The 27,925-nt window shown below is 42.1% G+C and overlaps 3 protein-coding genes across 9 annotated transcripts; 2 read left to right on the top strand and 1 right to left on the bottom strand.

Annotated features, from left to right (window-relative positions):
- On the top strand, positions 1–7,432 carry LOC308128511 (dynein, cytoplasmic 1, intermediate chain 2a-like). 5 transcript variants are annotated; one of them, XM_080493497.1, is made up of 17 exons: positions 1–161; positions 1,509–1,617; positions 1,737–1,863; positions 2,411–2,546; positions 2,943–3,005; positions 3,263–3,390; positions 3,481–3,570; positions 3,689–3,851; positions 3,924–4,023; positions 4,127–4,252; positions 4,350–4,496; positions 4,682–4,795; positions 4,930–5,063; positions 5,197–5,341; positions 5,429–5,569; positions 5,923–6,048; positions 6,140–7,432. In XM_080493497.1, the coding sequence occupies exons 2-17, from the start codon at positions 1,510–1,512 to the stop codon at positions 6,239–6,241; spliced, it is 1,950 nt and encodes a 649-aa protein (XP_080349623.1). In that variant the 5' UTR covers positions 1–161; position 1,509; the 3' UTR covers positions 6,242–7,432. The 5 variants fall into 5 exon arrangements, with proteins under 5 accessions (XP_080349623.1, XP_080349624.1, XP_080349626.1 ...); XM_080493498.1 differs by having other exon boundaries at positions 29–161; positions 2,462–2,546; positions 6,140–7,427; XM_080493500.1 differs by lacking the exon at positions 2,943–3,005 and having other exon boundaries at positions 29–161; positions 2,462–2,546; positions 6,140–7,427.
- On the bottom strand, positions 7,214–19,072 carry LOC308128500 (electrogenic aspartate/glutamate antiporter SLC25A12, mitochondrial-like). 2 transcript variants are annotated; one of them, XM_080493481.1, is made up of 18 exons: positions 18,940–19,072; positions 18,171–18,224; positions 15,674–15,819; positions 14,919–15,034; positions 14,483–14,622; positions 14,208–14,354; positions 13,530–13,668; positions 13,354–13,447; positions 13,158–13,242; positions 12,958–13,039; positions 12,662–12,820; positions 11,577–11,629; positions 11,367–11,447; positions 10,740–10,880; positions 9,693–9,831; positions 9,342–9,500; positions 9,166–9,256; positions 7,214–8,384 (listed from the first exon to the last, which is right to left on the bottom strand). In XM_080493481.1, the coding sequence occupies exons 1-18, from the start codon at positions 18,949–18,951 to the stop codon at positions 8,171–8,173; spliced, it is 2,052 nt and encodes a 683-aa protein (XP_080349607.1). In that variant the 5' UTR covers positions 18,952–19,072; the 3' UTR covers positions 7,214–8,170. The 2 variants fall into 2 exon arrangements, with proteins under 2 accessions (XP_080349607.1, XP_080349608.1); XM_080493482.1 differs by having other exon boundaries at positions 7,383–8,384; positions 18,507–18,974.
- On the top strand, positions 18,526–27,729 carry metap1d (methionyl aminopeptidase type 1D (mitochondrial)). Of its 2 annotated transcripts, XM_080493543.1 has the most exons (11): positions 18,526–18,915; positions 21,217–21,339; positions 22,222–22,382; positions 22,694–22,843; positions 22,935–23,083; positions 24,228–24,270; positions 24,376–24,539; positions 24,665–24,762; positions 25,444–25,491; positions 25,572–25,650; positions 25,961–27,729. In XM_080493543.1, exons 2-11 carry the CDS (start codon positions 21,300–21,302, stop codon positions 26,043–26,045), a joined length of 1,017 nt encoding a protein of 338 aa, XP_080349669.1. In that variant the 5' UTR covers positions 18,526–18,915; positions 21,217–21,299; the 3' UTR covers positions 26,046–27,729. The 2 variants fall into 2 exon arrangements, with proteins under 2 accessions (XP_080349669.1, XP_080349670.1); XM_080493544.1 differs by lacking the exons at positions 18,526–18,915; positions 22,222–22,382 and having other exon boundaries at positions 21,305–21,339.
- Positions 27,730–27,925: the final 196 nt, after the last annotated feature.

The raw sequence follows: 27,925 nt of genomic DNA, 5'->3' as shown, positions 1-27,925 counted from the left end.
ACTTCAAGTGTTATTGTTTCCTAAAGCTGAGTAGAAGAAGGCTGCGCTGTCCTCTTCCAACATCATCACTCTGTCTCCTCCATCATCTCCTCCACAAACAAAGCTCACTAAACTGGATTATTCTGTCGTCTGTGTGCTTCAAACTCGACTTCTGGCATCAGGTACTTCATTGCACTTTCATACCGGTGTTGTTTTGACGCTGGTCGAGGCGGAAAGCGGAGCAGAGGAGCCGGGGCGTTGGTCTGAGCTGTGACCGTTAGTCGCAGCGGGCCTGCCGGTCCGGGCTGCCATGGAGACCATCATTAGCATGCTAACACAGCTAGCTGATAATCAGATGACATAAACATGTTTGATGGATCCTAGAATGATCATAAAACATTTAAAAGCTGAAGCCCGAACGGAAGGGAGCGGAAAATGGAAGTGAAAATGTGTACAGTCTCGAGTTTAATTGTTTCGATCCGCCGTCGTTGTAATGACAGTGGGTGGGTGGAGTGGGATCCGGTGCCTTAAAATAAATAGACATTAGACAGATCGATTATTTCGATGGCTTGTATTGACACGGCATACGAAACCTTGACTAAATATTCAAGAAATATTTGCAAGATACGTGATTACATGTTTTACCCCCGATAAGAAAAAGACCAAAAATATAAAAACCCTTAATGAAAAGCTTGACTTTTATTATTCTGTCATCTGATTACTTTTTGTTTTATTTATTTATCTTTGTTTTTGTGTTTTTCTTTATTATAATTGTGCTCTTATCATTTTAAGTGTATATATAAAGAATACTTATTTTCAAACTTTAGATATAACCCCACCAATCTCATCAGATGCACTTTTTTGCCCTTTTTTGTCCTTCGTAACTGTACATTCTTTGTACATTCTTTGTCCACTCTTGGTCTGCCATATTACTGTCTTTTCAGTTATCTGCTGACAAATGTTCTAATCAAAAAAAATCTGAATGATTTATTTACTATAAAATGTAATGGAAAAGCTCCACAAGCCCAATCCGTCTTGAATACTTCAGAAAAAACATAGTCATTAAGGATTAGCTGTGGCAACATGAAAAAAAGGAGATAAAGGGAACATTGTGATGAACAACTAGCTGGTGTTCACATGTTCCCAGTGTGACAGGCCCAGGGCGACTGTGTACCCCTGCACTGATAAGGCGCTTTGCAGAATGACTAAATAAGCAGTTTTTAGGGCAGATGGAAAAGCAAAATTATTTGTTGATTTATTTCATGCTCAGACATCTTTTAATGCCATACGTTATGCAAGAATGATTCAATAGACTTGATGCTTATCCCAGAAGGAGATTATATTCTGGCATCCCTCTAGTGAAGAGCATCTTGAAGAAACCTAGTATTTACATCCAGTCATAGTCTCAGATTGGGGTTATGCTGCTCATGATTGAAATATGTGTGAAAATGATTTTTGAATAAAGTATCACAGGAGCCATTTAGTTCAGTTGTCTTCTCTGTCCAGTGACAACTTTCCCACTCCCACAGTATGTCTGACAAGAGTGAACTGAAGGCTGAACTGGAGAGGAAGAAACAACGGATCGCTCAGATTCGAGAGGAGAAGAAGAGAAAAGAAGAGGAGAAGAAAAAGAAAGATGTGTGTAAATAGAAAATACATTCTCCTGAATTGCTGAACAGGCTCTTGAAGCAGCTGAGTCGTCGTTAGTCACAGTGAGAAGTCGATGACTGTGGATGTCTTTGCTTCCTGCTCTGTAGGGAGACGCTAAACGCGGAGGTGAGGCCGGGGGCAGCTCCGGCCATGAAGACTCTGACTTGGAGAGGAAAAGGAGGGAGGCGGAGGCTCTGCTGCAGAGTGTCGGCATCACCCCCGACATACCCCACGGTAAAAAAAACCGCAATGGCAGCATGCTTCTGTTTTGATTTTTCACTTCCACTTACAACACCTCCTCTAATTTTCTGGTAACTCACCTAATAAATTTACAAACGCGTGTCCTAACTTTCTGGTCAAACTCTGTTTCACTCCCATTACTCCCCTCAACACACACACACACACACACACACACACACACACACACACACACACACACACACACACACACACACACACACACACACACACACACACACACACACACACACACACACACACCCCCCCCCCCCCAATAATATCTAAACATTTTACGTGTTTTTGTGCATGACACCTAAAACCTGCCTGCCATTTATTTTCATTCTCTCTTCTCTCCCCCCTTGTCTGTCTTTTTGTGTTTTGTCCTCCTGCCTGCATGCAAACTCATTCACCCACTTATTCACGCACCGCATTTGTCCTCACTTCCTCCCTCACTTGTCTCACTGACTGTCTCTCTCTCTCTCTCTCTCACCCACCCACCCACCACTCACGTACTGACAAACGCACACACACACATTCATAGTTCATCCCCTGCGGGTAGTAACAGAGGATACGTGTCTGTTTCACTACCTAGTCCCTGCCCCCATGTCTCCCTCCAACAAATCAGTGGGCAGCGACGCAGGAAGCCAAGATTCTGGGGATGGAAACGCAGGACCAAGGTCTGTGTGTGAGTGAGACGGAGAGGGAGAGACATGCTGGACTGTTTTGATGTGACGTAGCCAGATACCTGCATGCTCACTGTGTGTGCGCGTGTGTGCGTGCGTGTGCGTGCGTGCGTGCGTGCGTTAACATGGTTATTATACTATGATGAAATCTGACTGGTCTTCTCTTTGCCTTTTCACCGGCACGCTGAAGTCTCTCAATTAACACACACTCCGTTCTTCTCTCTGTGTCTGTTGTTTTTTTGATTGTTTGTTTTTGCTGTATTTCCCACCTGTGTCATCTCCTATCTGGCTCACCTTTTGCCTGTCTCTTTGTGTTTGGTTTTATCCTCTTTCTTTTTCTCTGTCCTGTCTTTCTCTTACTAACCCCATCTGGTGGTTTGGCTGTAAAAGGACATTGCATTGGGATCCTGACCCCTCTACTCTGCAACTCCACTCCGACTCTGAGCTGCTGGGGTACTGCTCCTCCTCTCTCCTTTAGCTCGTCTTTCGACTTTGATCAGTGTTTGTGTCTTCATCTTAAATTTGTCCTGACGCATTAATGATACGTCTGTACATCATATTTTTTATGTCCGTACGTGCAAATTTGGCATTCACTGTTGTTTCATCCTGCAAACGTATGTGTGCGCCTGCTTATTTTCACAATCATGTGTGTGTGTGTGTGTGTGTGTGTGTGTGTGTGTGTGTGTGTGTGTGTGTGTGTGTGTGTGTAGGCGCGGAGCTGTGAGGCTCGGCATGTCCAAAGTAACTCAGGTGGACTTTCTGCCGAGGGAAATGGTGTCCTACTCAAAAGAAACGCAGACTCCCACACAGGCACTGTCACACACCGATCAAAAAGCAGGTAAGCCAAACAGAGACACACTTTTGCAGCATTTCACCATGGGTGAATGAAAACTGAGCGAAATAATCTGCATGAGTGTGTGTCTTCTAGATGAGGAAGAGGATGAGGAGATAACTGCTCCTCCAGCAACAGAGGATACCCAAGATGAGAGGGATGATCAGGGTGAACAACAGGATGAGGGTGAGGACACAAGCGTGTAACGTGAACAACAGACGTGTAAATATTGATTGCACAGTTTGGACGGTTCAGATTCTTTCTTGTATTCCTCGGTTTTCCCCCCAAAAAAATGTGACCGTAGACACTCCCAAGGAGCTGACTGAGGAAGAAAAGCTGCAGGTCCTCCACTCTGACGAGTTCTTGTCGTTCTTCGAGCGTGGCAGCAGAATTGTGGAGCGAGCTCTTGCAGAGCACGTGGATGTCTGCTTTGATTACAGCGGGAGGGATCTGGAGGATAAGGAAGGGTGAGGCAAACTTCATTTAGAAAAAAAAAATAAAGTGCTGAAGAAACTCACGTCTTTTCACGTCTGGTCCAGTGACTTGCAAGCCGGAGCAAAGCTGGTGCTGAACAGGCAGTTTTCTGATGAACGCTGGACTAAAAACAGGGTGGTCACCTGTCTGGACTGGTCTCCTCAGGTACGAGGCAGCAGTGTTCCCAAAGTGCAATCTGTAGTCGAGCTAATTTAACACCCCTGACACATAGGCAAAAAAAAAATCCAACTTTAAACTGTGTTCTTAGTATCCCGAACTGCTGGTGGCCTCATACAACAACAACGAGGACGCTCCACACGAGCCCGATGGCGTGGCTTTAGTCTGGAACCTGAAGTACAAGAAAGCCACGCCTGAATACATCTTCCACTGCCAGGTAGGACAGGTTCACACCTGGAATCTCCAATGAAATCTTTTGTACGGAGGTAAAACATATCAGAGGTTTCATTATTTTTTGGGGGGTTTCTGTCCAGTCTGAGGTGATGTCAGCAGGCTTTGCAAAGTTTCACCCCAACCTGGTGGTGGGTGGGACGTACTCCGGACAGATTGTGTTATGGGACAACCGCAGCAACAAGCGCACCCCCGTCCAGAGAACTCCTCTCTCGGCAGCTGCGCACACAGTAATGCACTGGAGCCCGCACGACTTCATGTCCACACACACACACACACACACGCACACACACACACACACACACACACACACACACACACACACACACACACACACACACACGCACACACACCTTTATCCGCAACTTTTCAGCCTTCAAGTATTTCTCACCCTTTAAATGTTTGTCACAATTAGCACCCGGTCTATTGCGTGAATGTGGTGGGAACCCAAAACGCCAACAACTTAATCAGCATCTCCACTGATGGCAAGATGTGCTCCTGGAGCCTGGACATGCTCTCTCAGCCACAGGTTTGTAGCAATTCTACACATTCATCCATTAGAAATATGATCATTTCCATCCCGTGTTATTTATCGTGACATTTAAAGGACGATTCGATATCATTCTTATTCTGACGTTTGCTGTGCGCGTGTTTCCTGTACAGGACAGTCTGGAGCTGGTGTTCAAGCAGAGCAAAGCGGTGGCTGTCACGTCCATGGCCTTTCCTTTGGGGGATGTGAACAACTTTGTGGTGGGAAGCGAGGACGGCTCCGTCTACACCGCCTGTCGCCACGGCAGGTGAGCACGCCGCTTCATGGGGATGGGCTTGAATGAAAGTAACTTCTAAAATCAAAGGTTTGGTGATCACGGAGGATGCGGCTGTTGGTAATAAAAGATCAACACCTGAGGTGGTTTTATGCTTGCGTTACAGTAAGGCGGGCATCACCGAGGTGTTTGAGGGCCATCATGGGCCTGTGACCGGGCTGAGCTGCCACAGTGCAGGAGGACCGGTGGATTTCTCTCACCTCTTCATCTCCGCCTCCTTCGACTGGACCGTCAAGCTCTGGAGCACCAAGGTGACATGTCCACACACTCAGAACTGTTAAATGCAGTTTCGTAAACACGTCTGAATCGTTCACGCAACGTTTGGACTCTCGCTGCAGAGTACCCGTCCGCTCTACTCCTTCGAGGACAGTTGTGACTACGTCTATGACACAATGTGGTCTCCAACACACCCCGCTTTGTTTGCCTGTGTGGACCTGTCGGGACGCCTGGACCTGTGGAACCTCAACAATGACACTGAAGTGCGTGAACACGTACACATTTGAACAGCACTGCACGAAACGTAGTTTTTCGGAGCCACAAGAGGGTAAAACATGGACATGCGTTACTTAGATTTACGTAACCTGCCTAAAACAACCAGAACTCCTACTTGACTAACACGTCTCGACACAAACATCTCCACGTTTTCCGTGTGGAGACTCGATTTTGATTCTCAGACCAATAATACACGTCCACACAGTCCACCAGCCATCTGGGATTAAAGAATAGCTCTTCCCATAAACCTGAATTTTAGGTATTTGTCAAATCCATCCGTTTTTAAAGAGAATGATGTGCTTTCTTCGACGTGCATGTTGAGTGAGCTCGTGTTGTTCAGGTTCCCACCGCCAGTGTTTGTGTTGACGGTGCCCCGGCACTGAACCGAGTCAGATGGTCTCACGCCGGGAAGGAGATCGCCACCGGGGACTCGGAGGGACACGTGCAGGTCTACGACGTGGGCGAGGTGAGCTCTCCGTACCATTTCGCAATATAGCTCCTTTCCTTCCCCGTCCACGACTCGCGGCCTGAACTCCGTCTTGGTTTCCACTCTGCAGCAAATCTGCGTGCCCAAGGCAGACGAGTGGACGCGCTTTGTCCGGACGCTGGCCGAGATCAACGAGAATCGCGATGAAGCGGAGGAGCTGGCCAACGTTTGAAGCTGTAAAAAAAACCCCATACTGACAACAGCTCATTCCATTTTGACCTGATCCACTATAACACAGATAGCACATTACATGGCAGTGCTGGAGGATCTGCTCTCTTCTCTCTTCGGCTTCCAGCTTTTCCACCCTCTTCTTTCAAGTGGCCTGAGGAGACGCGCTGAGCTAGAACGTATGGAAACGACTGCTTCAGACTGGTTTCTGATGCTGTTCTGAATGTGTGTTTGAGAACATTTGTGGATAAGACGAATGTCACGTGTAGCAGGAGTGGAACATCAAGCAGTAAAGTGATCTGGCGATCGACTGAAAAGGGAAACACATAAGTGATTCGCACACGTAGGCGTGACTGTCTAAATCTGCACTTCTAGCTTTGATAACATCCTCAGGGCTCCAGAAACTGCTCCTCTCCTGAGGCCGCAACCAACTCAAATCTTTTTTTAAAATATGCAAACCTTTATACTTGCACCTTTTTATTACCATTCAAGTGTTTTTACATGTTTGAGTAGTTTCCAGACACGCTGCATGGCCGACTTGAAAAGCTGAACTCCCCTACTGTCTTATCCCCTTTGCAGCACTTGAATCTGATGGCCGAGGATTTGTGTCATCCTTTCATTTGAACCACTACAATATTTATTATTTATACCAGTGGTTGCTTTTATTTAAAGATTATGTGTTTTGTTTCTAAAACCTGCTGCTTTGTACTTGAAGCTTGACTCAATCCTGAAATTAGCACTACAAGCGTTTTAACAAATTCTGTTTACTTGGCTTGACTATTGTTAACACTAGTACAGTTAAAAAGTGGTAATGATTGTTTTTTTTTTTTTGTACCAAAGGTTATTGTTTAATACTATACACATGTGTAATGAGTGGTAGAAACAGTTTCCTGACTCGGGATCGAAATAAACGACAAGGTAAAGCTCATTGTTAGCGTAGCAGCTGATCTGGTTCCGACATTTGTTTTCCATTCCTCACAGTAGTAAAACATTTTTAATCAACATTCAACATCAGCTAAACAGAGCGGCAACCACATTTTTAAGAATCCCTAATGAGATAAGTATTGAACTGTATTTCCTGTTACTGATACACTGAATGGTTGCACTTTCCCAATGAAATAAAACACAAGAGATATTGGTAAAATTAAAACCATATGGATGATTTATTTCATTAAAATACAATGGCTGACTTGAGAGACATTTAATTTAATAATACCTAATTCTCTGCTCGCGAGGCTTTTGTTTCAAATCAAGAAAACACCTCTTTGGAAAAACTTGTGTGCATCAGTAGGCGTGATTCTCAGAGCAGGACCGAAGGCTCCACGTTCCTAAAACATTATCGTTACTGTGTAATGATGCTGACTGAATGTTACCGAACACGTCTTCAGCACAGTTATACAATATGTACAGCACGTAGCCTCCTGTGTGAGGAGATAGAAAGTGAAGCCCCACACACCGTGCAGACCAATCTATTGTTTGTAAGCCTGCTGTCCAATGAGAGAAGATCCACCTGTACGGAGTCTCAGACAGAAAACAGAAATTATATCAGTTACTCATGAGAGAGAGAGAGAGAGAGAGAAGTGTGCTCAAGCCTCAGTTTGATACAAATGCAGGATAGAAGAACACAAAGGATGGAGCTGCCAGGAGCATGCAGCCACTGAAGATACGACACGGGGGTGGGGCGGCGGCGCTCTGGTCCCATCGCCCGCCGCCTGCTCCGCTTGTACGCGGCTGCAGCCGGCTCTCTGCCTCCGTGGCTGGCCGGTGACCGCTGGAGCTCGCCTTCGCCTCGGAGAGTGTGACCGGCCGCTGTTTGTTCCTGTTAATGGCCCCTGTTCGTTGAGTGTTGTGCGTGTATATATATATATCTCTAAGTGTCAGGCTCCTGGTAATGGAGGAGAGCGATGGCAAAATGACGTGAACATTCAGACCTCTACGGTGCCTGAGCAGGCGCGGGAGCGGCCGACTCCGGGGGGCTTATGGACACCACGCCGGAGGACTTGAATTTAGGAAGATGGAGGCCAAATTTGTTCTCCACCCCGGCAAACGTGGCTGCAGCCAGGCGGTAGCCTCCGACGTGGTCCGCGTTAATGGGAGGGAGCTCAGAGATGCGAGACTTTGGCGTAGGCTCAGATCCTGCCGGGCGGCTGAAAGGAAAGAAAGAACCAAGTTACAACACCAAAAACAACCTGAACCTATAATTTAGCATTTATATACATATATATTATATTTACATTTTCTTATAGTCACATTCGGGAGACTAGTTAAAAATATTAGTGTTATCTGTAATCTGGTGTTAATCGTGCTTATTCATTTATTGCATAAACTGATGGATCAAAGAGCATATTTAGTATTTTTACAAACTTTTGAATAGACCAATATGTCCAGACTGAACTGCATAACTTTGATGCTTTAAAGGACTTCCTCAAAGGAAATCACTTCTCTCAGATCAGTCGTCTAGAACTTCAGCGCGCTTATTTTTCTACATTCTGCACAGCTGACAGATTGTGTGAAGTGACGACACAAAGAGGTTATTCACTCGCCCGGAAAACAAAAATGATTTAAAAAAAGAAGGAAAAAAGAAAAGGGGGGGGGGGGGGGGGGGTAACAACAACTGGAGCACATCAGTTAAACGGCTAAAATAGGAAAATCCATAAAAAAAGAGGAAAAATCTCTAATATCTTAAAATACATGATCTGATGTTTCACTGTGTTGAATGAAATCATGGAAAAAGTCAACACTTCAGTTCTATCATAAATGTTTCAGATGCTGCCGAAGTACAAAGACGTTAAACGGAGTGAAAACAAAGTCTGACCAAGTCGTATGTGTATTAAAACGCTCGCAGCTTGTCCGCATTACGAGTTAAATTAGATTGTGGCCTGTAAAACAAGGCCAAAAAAAAAGAAAACATGCAAAAGATGCACTTACTGTCCTCCAAAGTCAACGTAGAACCACTGCTGCAAGAGTTCATAGGTCAGCAGAGTCACACCGAACTGAGGAGAGGACCGGCACATACGAGCTGAGGGAAAGAAAAGCATCGTTTGTTCCTCGTGAAAAGAAAGTCGTGGCTCTTTCTGCTGGAGGACGAGTGTGCAGACACACACCTCCGGCCCCCTTCCACAGAGCCTTGAAGCCTTCCTCTCTCATGATCTTCCTGAAGCAATCGATGACTCCAGTGTACGTGGTTTGACCAGCTCTGGCTGCGACTTGCAGACGCGTCTTGATGACGTCGGCGGGCGTGACCAGGGAAGCTGCAGGGATACCTGGCAACGGAGAGAAGCCGGATCAGAGCCACTGCAAACCACTGTCATAGTTGTCGGATGTAAAAGTCCAACAAGTTAATCAATGTACGGGTGTTTCACTGTGACCTCGCAAGAACATTTCACAACATAATGCACAGAAGTGTCTGCTGGTACGACGTGCGCTGAATCATCGTGTTGTGATTTGGACTTTACCTGCTATGGCTCCGGAAGTGAGAAGCTGCAGAGGTCCCAGTCTACCATTTTCATCAGCAAAGAGGGTCTTGGTGTGGGCGTACACGGGGAAATAGATGGCTGAAAAGGGGATGTCTCTTAGGAAACAAGCCTTAGCACCCTGGGCGGACATAAAGAGAGCAAAGAGAATCATTACACTGTGAAACAAAAAGGCAAAGAAAGTGTGCAGTCACTTATTTGAATCAATTCCTGTTTATACTGCCACATTAGTAACTACTTTAAAGGGAACCCAAAATCAAAATTATAGTTAAAGAACTTTTTATCTTTTGTTTACGGACCATTGTGTTTGTTTATCTTTGGTCTGAGCCAGTAAGTTGGAGGAAATGTTTGACCCGACACCTTATTCAACATCCAATAGAAATAAATGCGACTGGCTACAAAAATCTAAAATTTACCACCCTCTACCTTTAACCATGTTTACCCAAAGTAAAGAATATACAGACTCAAGTGTACAGTCAAGACTGCCTCCACAACCTGACATTAACTCACCGGGTTTTTCTTTAATAGATTCTTGTTTTTATTATTATGTGTCCCTCATTTTGCTGAGAATCTGACAGGTTTTCTGACCTCATGTGATCTGTGTACTTTGCATGCATCAGGTTGTACATATAGTATGTTTCAATTTGAACCATCATGTTTACATGGGTTTCGGCACATGTGCAAACTTTGTACAATAATTACTGCACAGCCGGACACGAGTGTGCCAAACAAGTGTAATAAGGCAACTAGAAAATTTCAAGTGGTTTTATGTGTCCCTGCTGCTCGCTGCCGACTATTTTTGTGTTTTTCACCAAAATCCCATTGGCTCCGACTACCCGATTTTCCCACATTTTCTTGCGGAAACGGTTCACAAAAACGGTACCAAAAGTCGTAGCACACTATTCGCGAATTTTCCACGTTTTGATATGCTTTTTGTGCCCAAAATGGAAGAAAAAGATTCTAATTAAACCGGCACCGAGGTTAGTAATCTTTGCGCACAGAATGATGGGACTCTGGTGTCACGTTTACCTTGTAGAGGCCGAAGAAGCCCAGGTCACGGACCACACTGAGCGCACTGACTCGAGGCCCAGTGGTGATCTCTCCTGCCACTTGCAGGCGAATCTTCACAATCTCCAACGGATTAGTAAAGATCACCTGCGAGCCTCCAGCCTGAAGAGAAGAGGCACAAGGATCAAACACCTAATTTAATAAAAACAAACGAGAAGAAAACTTGCTCCTGCATCTCACACGTATGCGGTTGAGGGATGGGAGCCAAGCTCAAATAAAGTATCAAGAGGTTAAAAAAAATTAAAATAAAAAATAAAATGTAATCCTGATCGATCATTTACTTTGCTATTTCCGCAGGCGGTAAGGAGTGCTGGGCCAATGTGTGTAAGGATGAACAACGCTATCGAAAACAAAAACAGACAGAAAAAAGAATGTTGCAATGGACATTAAGAGTTCTGCTCTGGAAGCAGTTCAGCTTTGCATCGCCTGTTAGTAACGTCATGTGCATGCAACTCTGCAAGCAGGTTAAATAAATGCTGCATGCACAAGTTGTTTCTTATGCAAAAACAAAAAAAAAAAACGTCAAACACCTTCGGGACACCATTTCATTCACAAATTTTTTTTAATTATTTGTTATTTGATACTTACACAGCCACCAGCCATGATCTCAGCAAGTAAAGGAATGGAGTTGTCCTTATCGGTGAACTTATCTCTTACAAAGTCATTGACCTGAAGGAGAGAACAACAAGTACGCATGAGGAAGGAAACCTTTTGTTTAGAAGTTGTTTCACTTACTTAATTTTGCAAATGGATGAAAAGATGAAGCTGTTTAAGTGGGGGAGGAGTTGATGTACTCACTGTAAGTTTAATAGCCTTCTCAGGAGCCACACCTATGAGCTGAGGAACCAAACCTGTGGGGCATCAAGGGGAGACGGAGTGACACGAGAATCTCATTTCATCAGATAAACTGGGCAAACGGGTACCAGAGAGGAGGAATCAAGAGCAAAATACAACAACGCAAAGAAGAAGAAAAAAATAAATAAAGAAAGAGCAGTAGAGCAATTTGTATCATGTCAACAGAAAAATAATTTGAGTGTTTATATGAATGGCAGACTCGGCAGAAAACAAAACGTTTTCTTGGTAAATGAGTTGCATGCCCAAGAAGTACATAGACTTGTGAATAATATCCAGAATGAGCAAACCTTTGTCAAGATTCCTGTATTCACGCTCTAATATTAAGCTCGGAGTTCAAAAAGAAAAAAAGAAAAGCACAGGGGCCTTCAGAACAAGAGGAACACCCGACTCAGGTCAGGTCCATGAAGAAGGGATTTGTGATAAAATGACAATCTAGCTCCAGGTGCCGTATGTGGTTATTAAAAAGCCATTCAAAAGCGTGAAAATGACATTTCTCAAATGCTTTGGATGGCAGCAGAGATGATATGGCTGGACCAGTGTGACGATCTGTGGTGAGAGATTTAGTTCCATCTTTATTTTACACCAAATATTGTAACAGGGCTGGAGATAGGATAGGGTGGGGTTGGTTATCTTATAGGGTAATCTTATATTTACATTGATACGGTAACTTAACACTGAAAAGTATTAGTGGCTTTCCTGACATAAGGCGTTCACAAAAATGGGACAAGCTGGAGTGACGATCTTTTGACTGCAAAACCTAATTACTAAGTACCAAAGTCCCTCGAGGTATTCTAGAGGTCTCATGTTAACAAGAATATGAAGGATCACCATGACCTTGACCTTCAGTAATCAAAACCGTATCAGTTTATAATTGAGTCAGAGTCAATGTCTGGAGATATTCTCACAGCGCACTCCAGAAGAGAGCTGAAAATATAAGATTCCTGAGCAAAAGATATCACTGGATGGAGGCATAATAGAAGAAAAGACACAAGCAAAGTGACAGAAAAACAAAAAAAATAAAAAGTCACCTCTGTAGAAACCGGAGAAGCCCTCGTAGCGGAGCACCTTCTTAGCACAGTCAAAGCTGTTCTTGTACATCAGCTCTCCCACAAAGGATCCTGTGGACCGCTGGTTCTGCATGCGAGTCTTCACCAAGTCAATGGGATACACAGCAGTCGCTCCCGTGGCTACACAAACACACACACAAACTCAGACTGACTACACTGCCATTACAGAAATCGGTCATTTAAATCACGACAGGCGAATCCTCAGGAAAGTGTGGCTCATCCTCTGTTAGGCTGTGATCCGTGATGAGAGCTCTCACCTCCAGCGATTGATCCCAGGGTGAACCTGTAGGCTGACTCTGCGACCTGGAGCCACACGGGCCTGGAGACGTCCCCGTGGGCCTAATCAAACCACACACACATCATGTTGATGACGGTATCACAAGTCTTTTATGCATTCAAGAGTCTCTCTCGCTCTTTCATGATGTGACAACGGAGCTGAACCAATCTGGTGACCGACCTGTTTCTGGGATTCTACCAGGTGGTAGGGCAGACATCCCTCCTCTAGTGGGGCTATCCTTTCGATGTCTGCAAGGTTCAGGCGCCTAAAACACGTTGGACGTCTTGTTATTTAGGCAACTTTCACACATACAGATCACTCCACTTGATAAAGTGAAAGAGTTAAAGTCAAATCTTAGCACAGGAAGAGTTTTTACCCAGAAGGAGAGTGCAGGCCAGATAACTGATACAGGATGTCAATTTCCATGGGCGTGATCTGACCAAACTTGTTTGCAGCATGAACAAACTCCTCTACAAAAGGAAGCGAGAGGCCATTTAAAACATTGAATGCAAAGATCGACATCAAAATACTGTAATCTATCAATTGCTGCACCTTTAGTCGCGAGTGTGTCCTTCCGTGTGCCGGCCAGTGTGCTGTAGATCTTACGGATCAGCTCCATGTTGTTCAGGAGCGAGTTGAAGGCATTGAAATAGGAGAAGCTGACCAGGTGAGAGGTGCTACCACCTGCAGCCTGGGGGGGGGGTACATTACAGAAAGATTTGGGCTGAGCAGTGTTGTAGTGGTTAAGTGTACAATGATCCCTGATTTGAGTCTGGTTAAGTGCAGTTTGCATGTTTTCTCTATGTGTGTGATGGTTTTTCTATTTCCTCCCACAGCCCAGACAAAAATCCAACATAAATTTGGGGTTAATAGGCGACTAAATTGCCTGTATGTGTGAAAGTGTGGGTGTGATTGTCTTGACTAGTAACCCATGAAGAGGGGATTGTGACAGATGGGTGGCACAGATCTGAATCTGTATTTTTTAATATCTAGATGATAAAATTAAGAGGCCTTTTTCAGCTTTTAATTTGACTTTGCTATATCTATTGCCGTTTGGGCTGATTTAGTTTGTGGCTGTGTGCATGATTGATGGATTTGTAAAATCTGTAACTTCGATATCTACATTTTTTTTTAAACAAATCCACACAGCTGTGTGTTGTTGATTATTACATTTACTCTGGTTGGACATGGATTAGTAACAGTGAGCTCCCTTTACCCACAAACACTCACTGAAACAAGGTTTTCCTCCACAAATGGCGTGAGCATGTGGTGCCTGATGGTGGCCATGATGTCGCTGAAGTCCATGGCAGATATGACACCATTCTTCCCTTTGTCCTTTTGGGCAAATGCCTGACGTGCATGCTCCAACTGCAGCTCCTGAACAACATGACACCACAAGGCCGAGTGTAAATTTAGATGGCGGAATACATGTGTGAGAAAAGAGAGGCAGCGGCAGAGTGAAACGGGGGAAAAGGGAAAAGAGAGAAAACAGTGGCTCGTCGCACCTGCAGGAACTGAGTGAACTCGAGGTAGCTGAGGAGTTTCTTGCGGTCATGGCCGAAGTGCAGGCGGATGAAGTCACAGTTCCAGTTGAAGGGGATGTGGTGGTGCACCGTTGTCTGGCTGAAGATGTCCTGCACATTGTCTGCAGGGAGAGAAATATGAGGAATTCATTTAGAGGACAAACAAAAAAAAACATTTAGAATTTTATTGCAAGAAAAATAAGTTGGATGTAGGAGGAAGAAGACATGAAAGTGATTAAGTAAATCCAGTCGTGTGTAATAACTACATGGAACGAGCACGCTGGTTAAGAATGTCCTATGAAGAAGTGATTCCACTTGCATTACATCAATTCTGCGCCTTTTCATGAACTACCAGCTGAAATAAACGTGAGTGTAAAAAGATCAATTCAATTTTATTGACCACACAACAGGTGCTCACCAAAGGAAATGGTTCCAGTTCCAGTCTTATCAAACAGCTGGAAGGCGACAATGAAGAGTGCGTCGGGCGCACACAGCACCGATTCAAATGCAAGAAACTCCTGGAAAGAAATCAACCTGCAAAATATGTGAAAAGAAAAAAAAAAAAAGTTAAATCATTGAACACATCACTCACTCTTTCATTTATTTAGATTTTATGGATCTAGGATCATCCAACCAGTGTGAGGAGGTGCTTCTAGCACTACTCTTGGTCTTGATGGTACTCGTAAGCTCATGGTATTAATATGTGAAGTGCTGATGAATCTGGTCGGAATGGTTTGACATACTGAAGAAGTCCTGGGAGTCACTGCCATGACTAGCACTTGGGAGGCAAAACACATTTTCTCTGCATTCAGATAATGTTTGATCTTAAGAAGTACACTTGTCAAATCCAAGGCAAAGGATTACAGCCTTTGGAATGCAGCCAAGATTATTTCATGCTGTGCTGCTTCGCATGTAAGTTCTCAAACACAAAGCTCATGATTTTCTTGAAATATATGGACGTGTGTTTTGTTGTGAAATGATAAGCAAACACATTTTTCCATATCTGTGTAAAAAAAAAAGAAAAAGCGTGGGACAAAGTGGAAACTGGTAGTCTGAGTGACTTTTATCTTATCTATAGGTAACTGAAATGGCAAATATCATGCAGATATATCTCAATATTTGATGATAAGCTGTGAATCTCTCTGTGCGCGCATGGTCAGTGTGTATACACACCCGTCCTTTGTGGTGTCAGCCACAGCAGAGATGAGTTGTACAGTTTTGGGGTTGTGGTGAATCTGTGTGTGCAGTCCAAGGTATTTCTGGACAAAGTCTCCTGGGGTCATGAATTTTTCCCCATCCTTGTCCACTACGCTGGCATACTGAGAGAGAGGGGGGAAAAAAAACAACAAAATAAGATCGATATGAATACCTAAACATGCACGGATGCTAACTTCTTCTCACTCAAACATTAAAAAATGCCAACAGTACCGCAAGTTGTTTTTTCTTTAAAACACCCACATCAGCAGCTCATTTGACTCATACATACGTAATCACTAAAATCTGAACTTTTTTCTTCTATAGAAGGAACACACCTCATGCTGAACATGTAATTTGAAGGCATAATGGTACAATCATGAGTAAGTCACATTATGAAATTCCCACTAGGAAAGTGAAATGTCTGTGGACTGCAAGGAGCAACTTTGTCATTTAGCACAACAGTACTAAAAACGTATGCAGCAAATACTAAAAGCAGTATTCCCTCTCTGAAGCAAGCCCAACTGGCAGTGAAACAATTAAATATCCAGGCTTTGTTAGTGTTTCCTACTTAGTTAGCGCAATACAAAAACAGCAATACGTTCATATAAGAAGTGAATTTTACAGACACCTTATAAGCATCATTTCACATGTGTGATGACAACGTTGTCATTCCTCTGTAGATGTTTGTGTGGTGGATGTATTTCTTGCTGTCATGTCAACACTCCAAAGTGAAAATGAGTTACTCGCTCCTTTAATGCACCAGAACTTAGAAAAAGAATGAATCTCGACAGCATGATTTTACATCATATGAAATGAAAAGCTTCAAAGGTTGCAGTGCCTTTGCTGATGACCTGTCTGCCAGTCTGCAGAGGGAGAAGAGAGGCAGCTGTATACTGGCATTAAGAAATCTGGTATGACTACAAAGCAGTATGATTCCTGCAGTGGCACTTTGTTACAGTATTTCAGTCAAGATGCACTTTGGAGTTTTGCTTGTATTTTGTAAATGCAGCTGTGGGAAGACAAAGGTCGCTGTATTTGCAGGTGCAAGATGACACGTCAGATATACACCAGCCCTCTATCACGCAGACATTAACGGCCCCACTAATGTTTTGGGCATGAGCCGCCAAAGCTATTTGACCTGTGTACTTTTTTAAAACGGCAGACCCACATGACTACCATGCAGTGGGTCACACACCGACCACAGAGGACAGAGGCACAAACTGAAGGTTAAGTAATTCTTCTACTGCAGGTTCTTGTTACATCAAAAGGTCACAATGAGGCATCAAAATTGGTTTTGGGTGATCAGTTCAGTTCCGTTCACAATCAAATAGTTCCCAGATTCACAGGGTGTGCTAAAGGATTTGGAGTTAGATTTTTATAAACTGAAATGGATTAATATGGTGCAGCAGAAATTGCTTTACCAACACAGTGAGGCAAACGACAACGACACAAAAATAATTGCGATTACTCAAACTAACAAAAGGGATAACAATTTGGCCACATTAAAGAGAAATGTGAATGCACACAAACATAACGGTGGTCTCGGCATTTCTTCTAAATACGCCATATGAATTCGTCAGTGTAGACATAACGACAGGAATAAGGTAAGGTGCATAAGTAGGTGTGATACCTAATCTTCATTTGTGAACGTCTTGTCACAGCTTAATTAAATAGACAAAATAGGTTAGTATGCTGAGAGATTTGGTGTCATGTTGTAGTCCGAGCTGCATGTTGAGCACAGCAGCAGCTCCGCTGTGTGTCTTTAAAGGACGTGCTGCGTTCAGGGACAGGCTGAGTAGGTCACCCATGTATTAGAAGTATTGAGAGGACAAGTGATTGCTGATACGCATGTAAAATGAAATGAAAAGACAGACTGAGTACTTTAAATTCCACTCTTGTTTTATGGCTTCAGTCAAAACAAGGACAAAGAGGTTAGATTTCATCGTAGACACTGAAGACCTGGCGTAAATATAATCAGTCTGCAAGCAACTGTAAACAAAGCCTCTGAGACGAAATGATCTTTTCGCTTGTCTGACCATGTCTTCCTATGCAAAACTGTTTATTTTGATTCAACAACAGACAAGGACTTGCAGGTGGTAATTTGACCCTGAACCTTCATCGTATAACTCTGCTGTCATTTCTATTCGGGCTTTAAAATAAGCATTATTCAGAGACTACTACAGCCTAACCCATCCCAAGTAAGAGGAACACAAACAAAAGCTGTTGCTGACTCTACAACTATGAACCGCAAATGTTTTCGTTTGAGCCTTTGCCAGAAGAGAAAACATTGTTGGTCAACTGATGAATTCACTCACAGAGGAGCTATTCAGTTATAGTATTCTGAGCTTTGACCCAACAACACCAGCCTGTGCTGGACCTTCAGCTGTGGCTAATACTGTAATTTAAAACCCATGACACAATCCGACAAGCTCAAGACAAAACAAAAGTGTTTCATAAATACAGCTGATCTTACCTTCTGGAAAATCGCTTTCAGCTCACTTGGGTCCCCACGTTTGGTAGATTGCACCTGGGAACAAGATATAACAATGTTATGGCTTCTCGGGACATGTTAAAGACAGAGAAAGAAAAAAAAAAAAAAAAAAAAAGCTGCAGAGAAAAGCAGGTTCAGCTGAGCGACACACAACACGAAGCAAAGCGGGGGGCGGTGGGGTGTGGGTGCTCGAAACGGTTACAACTGTGAAAAAGAGAAACAAAGCCACTGCAACAGCAATGACACGCAAATGTCAAAACTACAACACGGAACAAGTTAGGCAGCTATTTGATCCACGGAGCAGCCAACAGGGCAAACCTGCACAGGAGCTGTGACTGCAGTGACCCGGGCAGCCTGCTAGCAAGCAGACAAGTCGTCTGAGGAGGAAACGTTAAACTCTTAAAAAGGGCAGAGCGCGAGAGAATGAGCGCAAGCAGAGAGCTAACTTCCGTGAAAAAGACGCGAGGTTCAGCACAGGGGTAGAGTTTTAATCACAGCCCGGGAGCTCTCGTAGCATTTCTGTCCTCGCTAACTTCCAGGTTGTGGATGTCTCATCAAGGCCAGTGGCCGCCGGGCGGCAGCTAGCTCAGGGATGCTACAGCGCGCGAGGGCGCCGCATCCGAGACACCCGACCCGGACAGGAGGCGAGAGGATAACCTCGGCAGCTCTCCGACAGCGAAACTAAACGGAGACATGCAGAAAACGCCAAGAAGAGGTTTGAAAATCGGTAAGAGAGCGATGCCCAAGTCACCTTGACCGCCATGCTGGTTTGACGTCACGTACAGTGAGTGCGCGAGCCGGGCGCTGCGCACGCCCTCATCCGCGCGATGCTCGCTCGCTCATTAAGAGTCGTCCCACCGACCAGGATACCTGCGTGTCACTCTGTGAAGTGTTGTATTGCCTTCTAGGATGCTGTGCCGATACTTACGTAACCTATTGAGCCAACCTAATACATTTAATACAAATCACTAAAACATTTCTACTTAACTAAGGGTAAACTGGTCCCAAAACCAGGGGCAAAGAGCCACAGAATGACACAAAACAACCGCAAAGATTTGCCATATGAGCACAAAGATAAACACTGCCCTTTACAATATATATACAGATTGGCAAATAATAATAATTACAAACAGGTGTAATATTATTACATAAACATGCAAATTTATATAAAAAGAAAAATGACTGAAGAAGCATTAATACAAGCTCTGCTTGACTGGCCCTATTTGGATGTCACTGGGAAATCCTGTATGAAATGAAAATGACTGTTGTTTTTTTGCTTTATAACTTCTAAAATGGTCACATTTCTCACGTTATAGGCCATTAATACATTGTTATTTGTCACTAGCACTTTTGCTAGCAGAGCTAACAATTGTTACCTCACAATTGGTGTTTCAGAGTGGAAAAAAAGATGATTAATGAAAAAATATAGTTTTTATTTACTTATGTATACTGAACTCGAAAATAACTATGAACTGACACAACACAACCACAGGAAGCAATAAAGAAAACCTCTTAAAAGACAAAAAATGAACACGAACTAAACAATACTGGTGATATAAACCTATCAAACTGCCATATAGACACTCAGAATAGTCACAATGAGGGACAAAACTACCAAGAGTTTCAAAAACCTACATATTACTGCAAGTGCCCTTCAATGCTTTCACAAATTTTGACACATTAATACCATACTGCATTGTTTGGTCTGACAGTTAATGAGAACATTCCTCTGATTGCCTTTGAGGATTAAATGTGTTTCTTATATTAACAATTCTTTGGACACTCATCTTATTCCAAATCGGCTTCACTTAAGATTAAATAAATGCAGTAAACATTGTTTTAATGACTTTGTTGAGGGTTAATGTTTTCAATTTCTGTTTAGTTACTGCCAGTGTATGACACTTTTTTGCACTGACCTTGTGTTTATATGAGATACCAGAGATATTTGCTTTCACTGATAAGGCTGTGATCGGCTAAGAGGTCACAGCCTAAAGCCAACTCTTGTTTGTGTTATGTAACTGCTCAGCACTCATGATAACACCATTTATTGCGAGCAAGTGTCTATCAGAACATGTCCATTGCTTTGATAAGTTTTTAAGAGACGTGTATGCATCAGAGTAGAGTTTGTGGCTTAAATAGTTCGACATTTCAGATTGTACAGAATTCAAATTTAGCTTCATTGATTTTCTTACCATGCAAACTTGAAAGAATAAATTACTGTCCCTCAGTGTTAATGTATATAACGAAATAGATTAAAATGTAAAATATAGAATAAATCAGAAATTTATAGACATTCAATTTTGGAGTTTTATTAGTTACTCAGAATATGAAACAACACCTCAACAGACTCTTGGAATTTTACTTTTTAAAATAATTTCATGTACACTCCAGGATAATCTTAACAAACAGAAAACAAAATGGGCGTTTATGTAATGATTCTTCCTATTTTTTTTCCAATGTAAACTTGATGATATATTGACACATTTAATTGTAAAACTTAATTCATTAGAACAATAATATATAGGTGAATACCTGAGATGAGGTCCTACAATCCAGAGCTTGTCTCACAATTTAGAGAAAAAGGCATCTCATTTAATGAAAAACAGAATTTGCTCATGCATGAAATTCTTCTTGGAATTCTTACCCTGTTAATGGACTCACTTAAAAGAAACACGTTGCTCTTAGAACCAAAACATACCTTTATTAAAAAATAAAATAGTGATTACATAGGGTCACAGAACATTTAACCCCTCTGTGTAAATATTTTGCATTCACAGCAGCTCATTATAAACACAAACCAGCAAAATACATCAATATGAACAGTTGATGCTTCAATAAACACATATAAGCTACTGCACGTGTACTGAATTATTTTGCAACTATACATTTACACTATTTCTATTGTATTGTTAATTTTCTTCATATTACCAAGAAAACATAATAAATATCGCAACAATTCTGCCTATGTTTGCCTTATAAAACGTGAGCATTGGTGCAGTGAGGGGCTGGTGTGTTTGTTTCCCTGCAGGATATTCATATGGAGCTGAACTGTGCAGGCGGGCCGGTCTGCACCACGTGACCCCGCAATCACGTGACCAGCTGTAAATAATCATGGCGGCGCGCTGCGGTGCGGGACCAGCAGCCAGAGCAGGTACTACAATAAAGCTTTCTGTTTTACTGCGAAACACTGCAGCCAATATAAAGAGCTGTCACTTCTCCGGGTTGTGGGTACCGTTAAAGCAAATTAGTAACATAACATTTCAACGCACCGACATGTTTCTGTAAATGAACTTTTTGTTTGGTCCACTGATGTTAGCGTGAAGCTAACTTGGTGCTGCACGACTTCCAGATGAGTGTCTACGGTCCTTTAAATGGATAAATATGCCCACATTGAGTTTGCATTATCTTTTGAATCAGTTCAAATGATAGCATGCCGGAGTAAGTCATCCAGTAGTAAAGTTTACGCCTATATAAACCACGTCTTCTACAGCTATTGGTTGCAGATGTGGATTTAAAGCAGGTTCGTGCGCCTCACTATCTGTCCATCTAGAAGTGAATCAGTCAAACGTGATCATTTTTGTAGGTTAAGCCAATTAAGATTCATTAAAACAGTAAATAAAAAACACGTGAGATTGAGAACAAAATAACAACAATGCTCTCCTTGAAGTGCACAGATTTCTAAAAAAGACTGGAATGACTAGCATCGAGTAGACAACTTGGTTTAAAAAACCTTCAAGTAGATAAAATAGAAATACTACTACTAATAATAATACACAGTATGATGAATGATTAAGGAAAGGTGAACATGCTGAAAAAGGTTAAATCTAATAACATAGAATAAATATAATGCGTAACTGATTCATAAACATATGGACTAACAGGTTTAAAAAGTAGAAGAACGGAACATTGTATTTTATGTAGCCAAAGATGGAAATAACATGCAACAGGTAACGTTCCACTGTAAGACTCAAACTGTTAATCTCGGTGTTATTTGTAGTCATTTATGTAATAAATCGTTTTCACCGTTTTGCAGGACTGAACAGTTTTCTGCGGAGAGTTTGTTGTCTTGGTGGCGGCACGCCCCCCACGGTGCTACTGTCTCAGCAACATCGACGATTCTTCTGGAGGAAATGGAAAAACTCCCACAGTGTAGTTCGTCCTGCCATGGTTCGGCCTGCCTACGCAGTGCCAAAGGTGCAGTAGCTTGATAATATGTCCCAAATCTAATCAACTGATGTAAGATTAGAAAAAAAACCCCATTAAGGGTTAAAGGATGTTTCTCTATCCTTGGTCCATGCTCGGAATACTAGCTCTTTAGGACCAAATGTTCAATTAAAATTGAAATTAAGATAGCAGAATCAAAGTACAGACACTCATCTCAGTCTTCCATTTTTAACCTAGTTAAGGACGTAATATATAAATAACTTTGGCTTTATATGTAAGTGTAGAACAAAATTGGCCCCACCTTTAATACCTTATCTCTTCTTTCTGTCGTCCGTCTGTAGCATATAGTGCGACCTAACTATGTAGGTACTGCGGTGGTCCCAGAATGGCCAGATTACATTGACATCAAGAATCAAGAGCAAATCGAAGGCCTGTCCAGAGCATGTCAGCTGGCCCGGCATGTGCTCCTTCTGGCTGGCCGCAGCCTGAAAGTAAGTATCACAAAATCACTCTCAAGTGTTCATTGTATTTGCTTGAATCTAATCGAACGCAATACAAAATGTGATGACTTGTGGTTTCCAGGTTGGGATGACAACAGATGAGATTGACTTCATTGTGCACCAGGAAACAATCAAACACAACGCCTACCCTTCACCTCTCCGATACGGCGGCTTCCCCAAGTCTGTCTGTACGTCTGTGAACAACGTGGTGTGTCATGGCATACCCGACAGGTAAATGAGCAAAATTCTCACTTGAACACAAACATACTCGTCTCGTCTCACCTCTTTACTCTTTTAAAACTCAGCTTTAAAAAACTCATATTCACATCTACAGGGGTCCCAAAGCTCAACCCGTTGTGGTGGAAATTCTTTCTTTTATTCTGCATAGAAGAGACAGGTCATCGTAGAGTTGTGGTCAAGACTGAATGAGTGCCCCCTAAACACAGCAGAGCACATAAAGCACAGCATTGTGCTCAGTTCCGCTTCATATGAGCTGGGGGGGGGGTCGCCTCTGATGGCAGCATGCTTACGTAAAGACTTTACCTAACAATAGACTTCTACTGTCTGACAGGAGGTAACCTTTATTTTATAGGAGCGCCACAGTCACATTTTCTGAGCGGTGTCACTTCCAACCTCGGCCGGGCAGCAGAATGCAGGCACTGTTATTTTCCGTTACACTGAGCTCAAACCTGGGACAATTCCACCATGAGGCAGGAATGCAAACCACTGTACCACCGTGCAGCCCACCAGTACTAAAAACAAAAAACGAATCATATGTTTGTTATTACGTCCGCCAGGGATGTAATAAAATCAACGGCATGTATTTTTATTTTTATATTTTTATCTGTTGGCAAGATTATGTTAAAACTACTGCATAGATTTTGTCAAAAGTTTTACCACAGATAGATATTAGGCGGTGGAAGATTCCATTAAAATTTGGAGGCGATCCGGAAACTTTTATTTTTTTCCAAAGTCCAGGTTAACCATTTGGAGGACATTAGAAATCTCTGATTGCTCTTGTTTTCATAACTTCTTACCATATTTATTTCCCTCTAAGGTGAGATAAGGAGTTTTATCATTAAAATTAATAACAATTTGATGAATATTGGACAATTCAATCTATAAATTCTGCACTTTAAAAATCTTAAATGTAATTTGTTTTTGTTTTTTCTAATTAGAATTGAGTGTAAAACACTTTGAAAAACAATTAATTCCACAGTTCTCTTTTTAGATCAATGTGATGAATGGATTTTAAGATTATGACAAGTACTAACTTATTAAATTTTGCGTTGTACTCATATTGTGGACATTTTTTACACTTTGAAGGATTCTCTTCACATGTCATTCATTTTTAAAATGTCTGTTTTTCTTGCAGTCGTAAACTTGAAGATGGCGATATCATCAATGTTGACGTCACTGTAAGCTCATGCCTCAGTACATTACAAAAAAACCTCACATACACACACATGCTCCACAGCTTTATTCACTCACTATGACTTGTCACTTCTGCTTTTCCCTCATAGGTGTATTTGGACGGTTACCATGGAGACACCTCAGAAACGTTCTTGATTGGTCAGGTGGATGAGGCTGGCCAGCGATTGGTGGAAACGGCCCGGCGTTGCAGAGATGAGGCCATCGCTGCCTGCAAACCGGGTGCACAGCTTTGTGTTATAGGAAACACTATCAGGTACAGAAACACACTCAAACTGCACACAATCTATACACATGTCCAGTACACACACTCTACATTATTATGTTTGTTTTTTTTCTTTGTTTGTTTTCCCTAGTAATACTTTTTCCTACTGTTTGCAGTGAAATAGCTCATGCCAGTGGATTCAGAGTGAGCCCGTATTTTATAGGACATGGAATAGGCTCCTATTTTCACTGCCACCCTGAAATCTGGCACCACGGTAAGTCTGGGTCAGATTCCTATTTTACAGTTTAAGAAGAATAAATTATACTTCATTGATCCCCTTTGGGAAATGACTTCTCTGCAGTTTACCGATCCTATCCAGAGTTAACCTTAACTGCAGCCGGGGTCAATAGTCTTGCTCACACAGCCACAGTTAACCTGAAAGTAGTGTAATTTCTCACCTGCGAAACTAAGCTAATACTTATCTAGTGTCTCCGCCCAGACTGTGGAATAACATTTTACAATGGTTATTCTAAATTACTCTTATGTTCGGATACATTAATTGAGCCTAATCTGAGCACAAACGAGTGGACCTGAGTACAGTGCACTTTGCTTTGAAAACATGTCAGGAGACTAAAATAAACCAATCTGGTGATGATGTAATCTTTACATGTTATTTATTAGTGGCTATATAATAATGATAGATATGATATTGTTTGTATTTCACTCAGCAGTTCTAGATTTAGATTTGTTTTTAATTTTACGTCTATTGATATAAAGAAAAAAGAAAAACATAGAATAGGAACGTTTTATACAGTAGCAACTGCACATGTGTGTTTTATTCATGTTTATATATGTTTTGCATTTGTTTTATATGCTTGTATACAAGATATTTGTTAACAGAAAGCTTTCTGTAAATGTCAGCGATTGCCACATTTTAAAATGTTTATGTTTCCAGCTAATGACAACGACATGACGATGGATGAGGGGATGTCTTTCACTATAGGTAAGTTTGCATGTGTGCTTGAAGATGTCGTCGGGGTATGAGCTTTGTTTGAGGGCTGATAATGTGTGTGATAATTGTAGAGCCCATACTGATGGAGGGATCTACGGAGTATAGAATCATGAAGGACAAGTGGACCGCCGTGTCTGCCGATGATAAAAGGTACAAATCCACTTAAACTTCCCAGCTGTGTGTTTTGAGTCTGGATCATCTGCAACGCCACAAATTGATTGGTTTACATTTCTATATGTGTTTGGATTTGTAGTTAAAGACCTTTAGATTGCTGATTAACCTATTTTTAACCATTTAATGTGAGCCTGACTTGCTATTTTCCCCTTTTTCAATCTTTATGCTGAGATATGATTACTCCTCAGTAGCTTCAGGTCTATACTCACTTTAATCTGTCATATTTTCACTTATATTATTATTTTGGTTTTTTTCTAAATTCTTGTGTGTGTATTTTGTCCTGCAGGTCAGCTCAGTTTGAACACACTGTGGTCATCACGTCTGATGGAGTGGACATCCTCACCAAACTACCTGAAGAGAGCAATCTTTGACAAGAGGCTATCAGTTATCACTGAACCGATGCTCTTAAAGTAACTTGAATGTGAGGAATGTCATTCATTTACTTCAAAATTCTACTTTTAAGTGTAGGATGATTTTGATACCAGACTAAGGATTACATTTCTATATCTGGCTTTAGCGTGATCTTGGAGTTTATGGCTATGTGGGTGGTGCGTGTTGGGTTTTGTGCATGTGTGTGTATATTGCCAGCATAAAGAGATGTCTTATTATTTTATTTATATTTGGGGCTCTGAAGAGTTTAGTTCTTGTTTTTTGTTTTTTTAAATGGGTGCAGAGGAAGAAGGAACAGGCACTGCTTACTCTTGTTCAAACAGTAGAATATACGTCTACCAGATGTGGAGTGTTTGAACTTTATTTCGGAGATTTGTACAGCAATGCACATAACTGTATTTGAAAGCACCACATTGTTTTTTTTAAGTTAACTTGTTTGTGGTATTTTCACCTGGAAACAAATGTAATTCAACATTTTTGAAAAGAATAAATTATATTTTGCTTTATGGTCTCTGCAGTGATGTAGTGGTTAGGACTCGTGGCCAATCTCCAGTTCAAGCCTGTGTTTGCTTTCGGGGCCTTTCAGTGTGGAGTTTGCATGTTCTCCCTGTGTGTGCTCAGGGTCTTTTATGGCTGCCTACAACTCGCAGTTGAATAACCTGGAAGGGAATAAGATTGATATATTTTACTTGATGTCTTTGAACCTGAACCAATTTGTTACTTAATATAGTTATATATCTAAATCTACAGAGTACTGGAATTAATAGAAACTTGCTATGAGCAAAATAAGGATAATTTCTGCCCAGGTTGTCACGCCATCATCAGACAAATGGAGAGAGAGACTTACAGTCACACTCATATTCATACCTATGGGTAATTCCAGAGTTACCAATTAACCTCAGATATATAGTTTTGGGCTGTGAGAGCAAACCAGAGCATGACAACCTGTAATCTCTATGCAGAAAGGCCCTTTAAGTCCAGACTTGAGTGTTCTAACTACTACATCACTGGGTATGCCTCAATGAGACATTCGGTGCACACACTAATTGAAATGGCAGTGTGAATTTTCAAATGTGACCAGAAGAGGGCAGTATCTACAGTCAAACCCTGTACCTCTGTGTGGTGTCCTTCACAGTTTTCCTCATGTGCGGTAAAACAACACCCTACCTCTAACCTTAGAAACTTGCTATGAGTATCCTCATCGATGAAGTGTGTTTAACCCTGTTTTCTGTTCTGCACCAAGTGCCAATGATGATGTACTGCAGAAAAATAGGTCCAAAGGTAACATAGGTCAGCCAGGTGAAAATCAGAGGGGTGTTATTTGGGGGTCTGGAAAGCCGCTACGCTCCTTGAAATAGCCGTGTGATAACACTCACTGTCATGCACTCTGTGTCAGCCAACATGCTGAAGAGGAGAGCAAACAAGAGGTTAGAAGAGATCTGGTGTATAAATTCCAAGCATAGCATCATCCTTTTGTTCTGTTTTTTTCCAATCCACACCAAAGTCTTCATCACTACTCAGCAGGTGGATTCAATAAAGACAATCTTTGCACAAACAGCAGACGGAGGTCTCAAGTTCAAAACACACATTTGTTACTTTTTGCAGTTGTTGGAATGCAGTGTGTTGTTTGTGTATGTGTGAATAAAAGCTTCTGTTTCAAGGCGGAGTTTTCTAAGATTTCCTTTGTAGCTGTGTAAACAATGTCATTGTGATGATTTTTGTGAACATGCTTGATGTGACTGTGACCCAGAAGTAATGCAGTCAAGTGAGGGTGCTTCTGAAGAAAAGTACGGGATGGGAAATTGGTTTGCATCCCACCAGAGGGTGTGTTTCCACTTTCTCTCTCTCTCTCTCTCTCTCT

The sequence above is a fragment of the Lipophrys pholis genome (genome assembly GCF_963383615.2).
Source record: "Lipophrys pholis genome assembly, chromosome: 1".
NCBI classification, from domain to species: domain Eukaryota; kingdom Metazoa; phylum Chordata; class Actinopteri; order Blenniiformes; family Blenniidae; genus Lipophrys; species Lipophrys pholis.
Note: the sequence above shows the minus strand (reverse complement) of the source record. Positions and strands in the feature narration are given on the sequence as shown.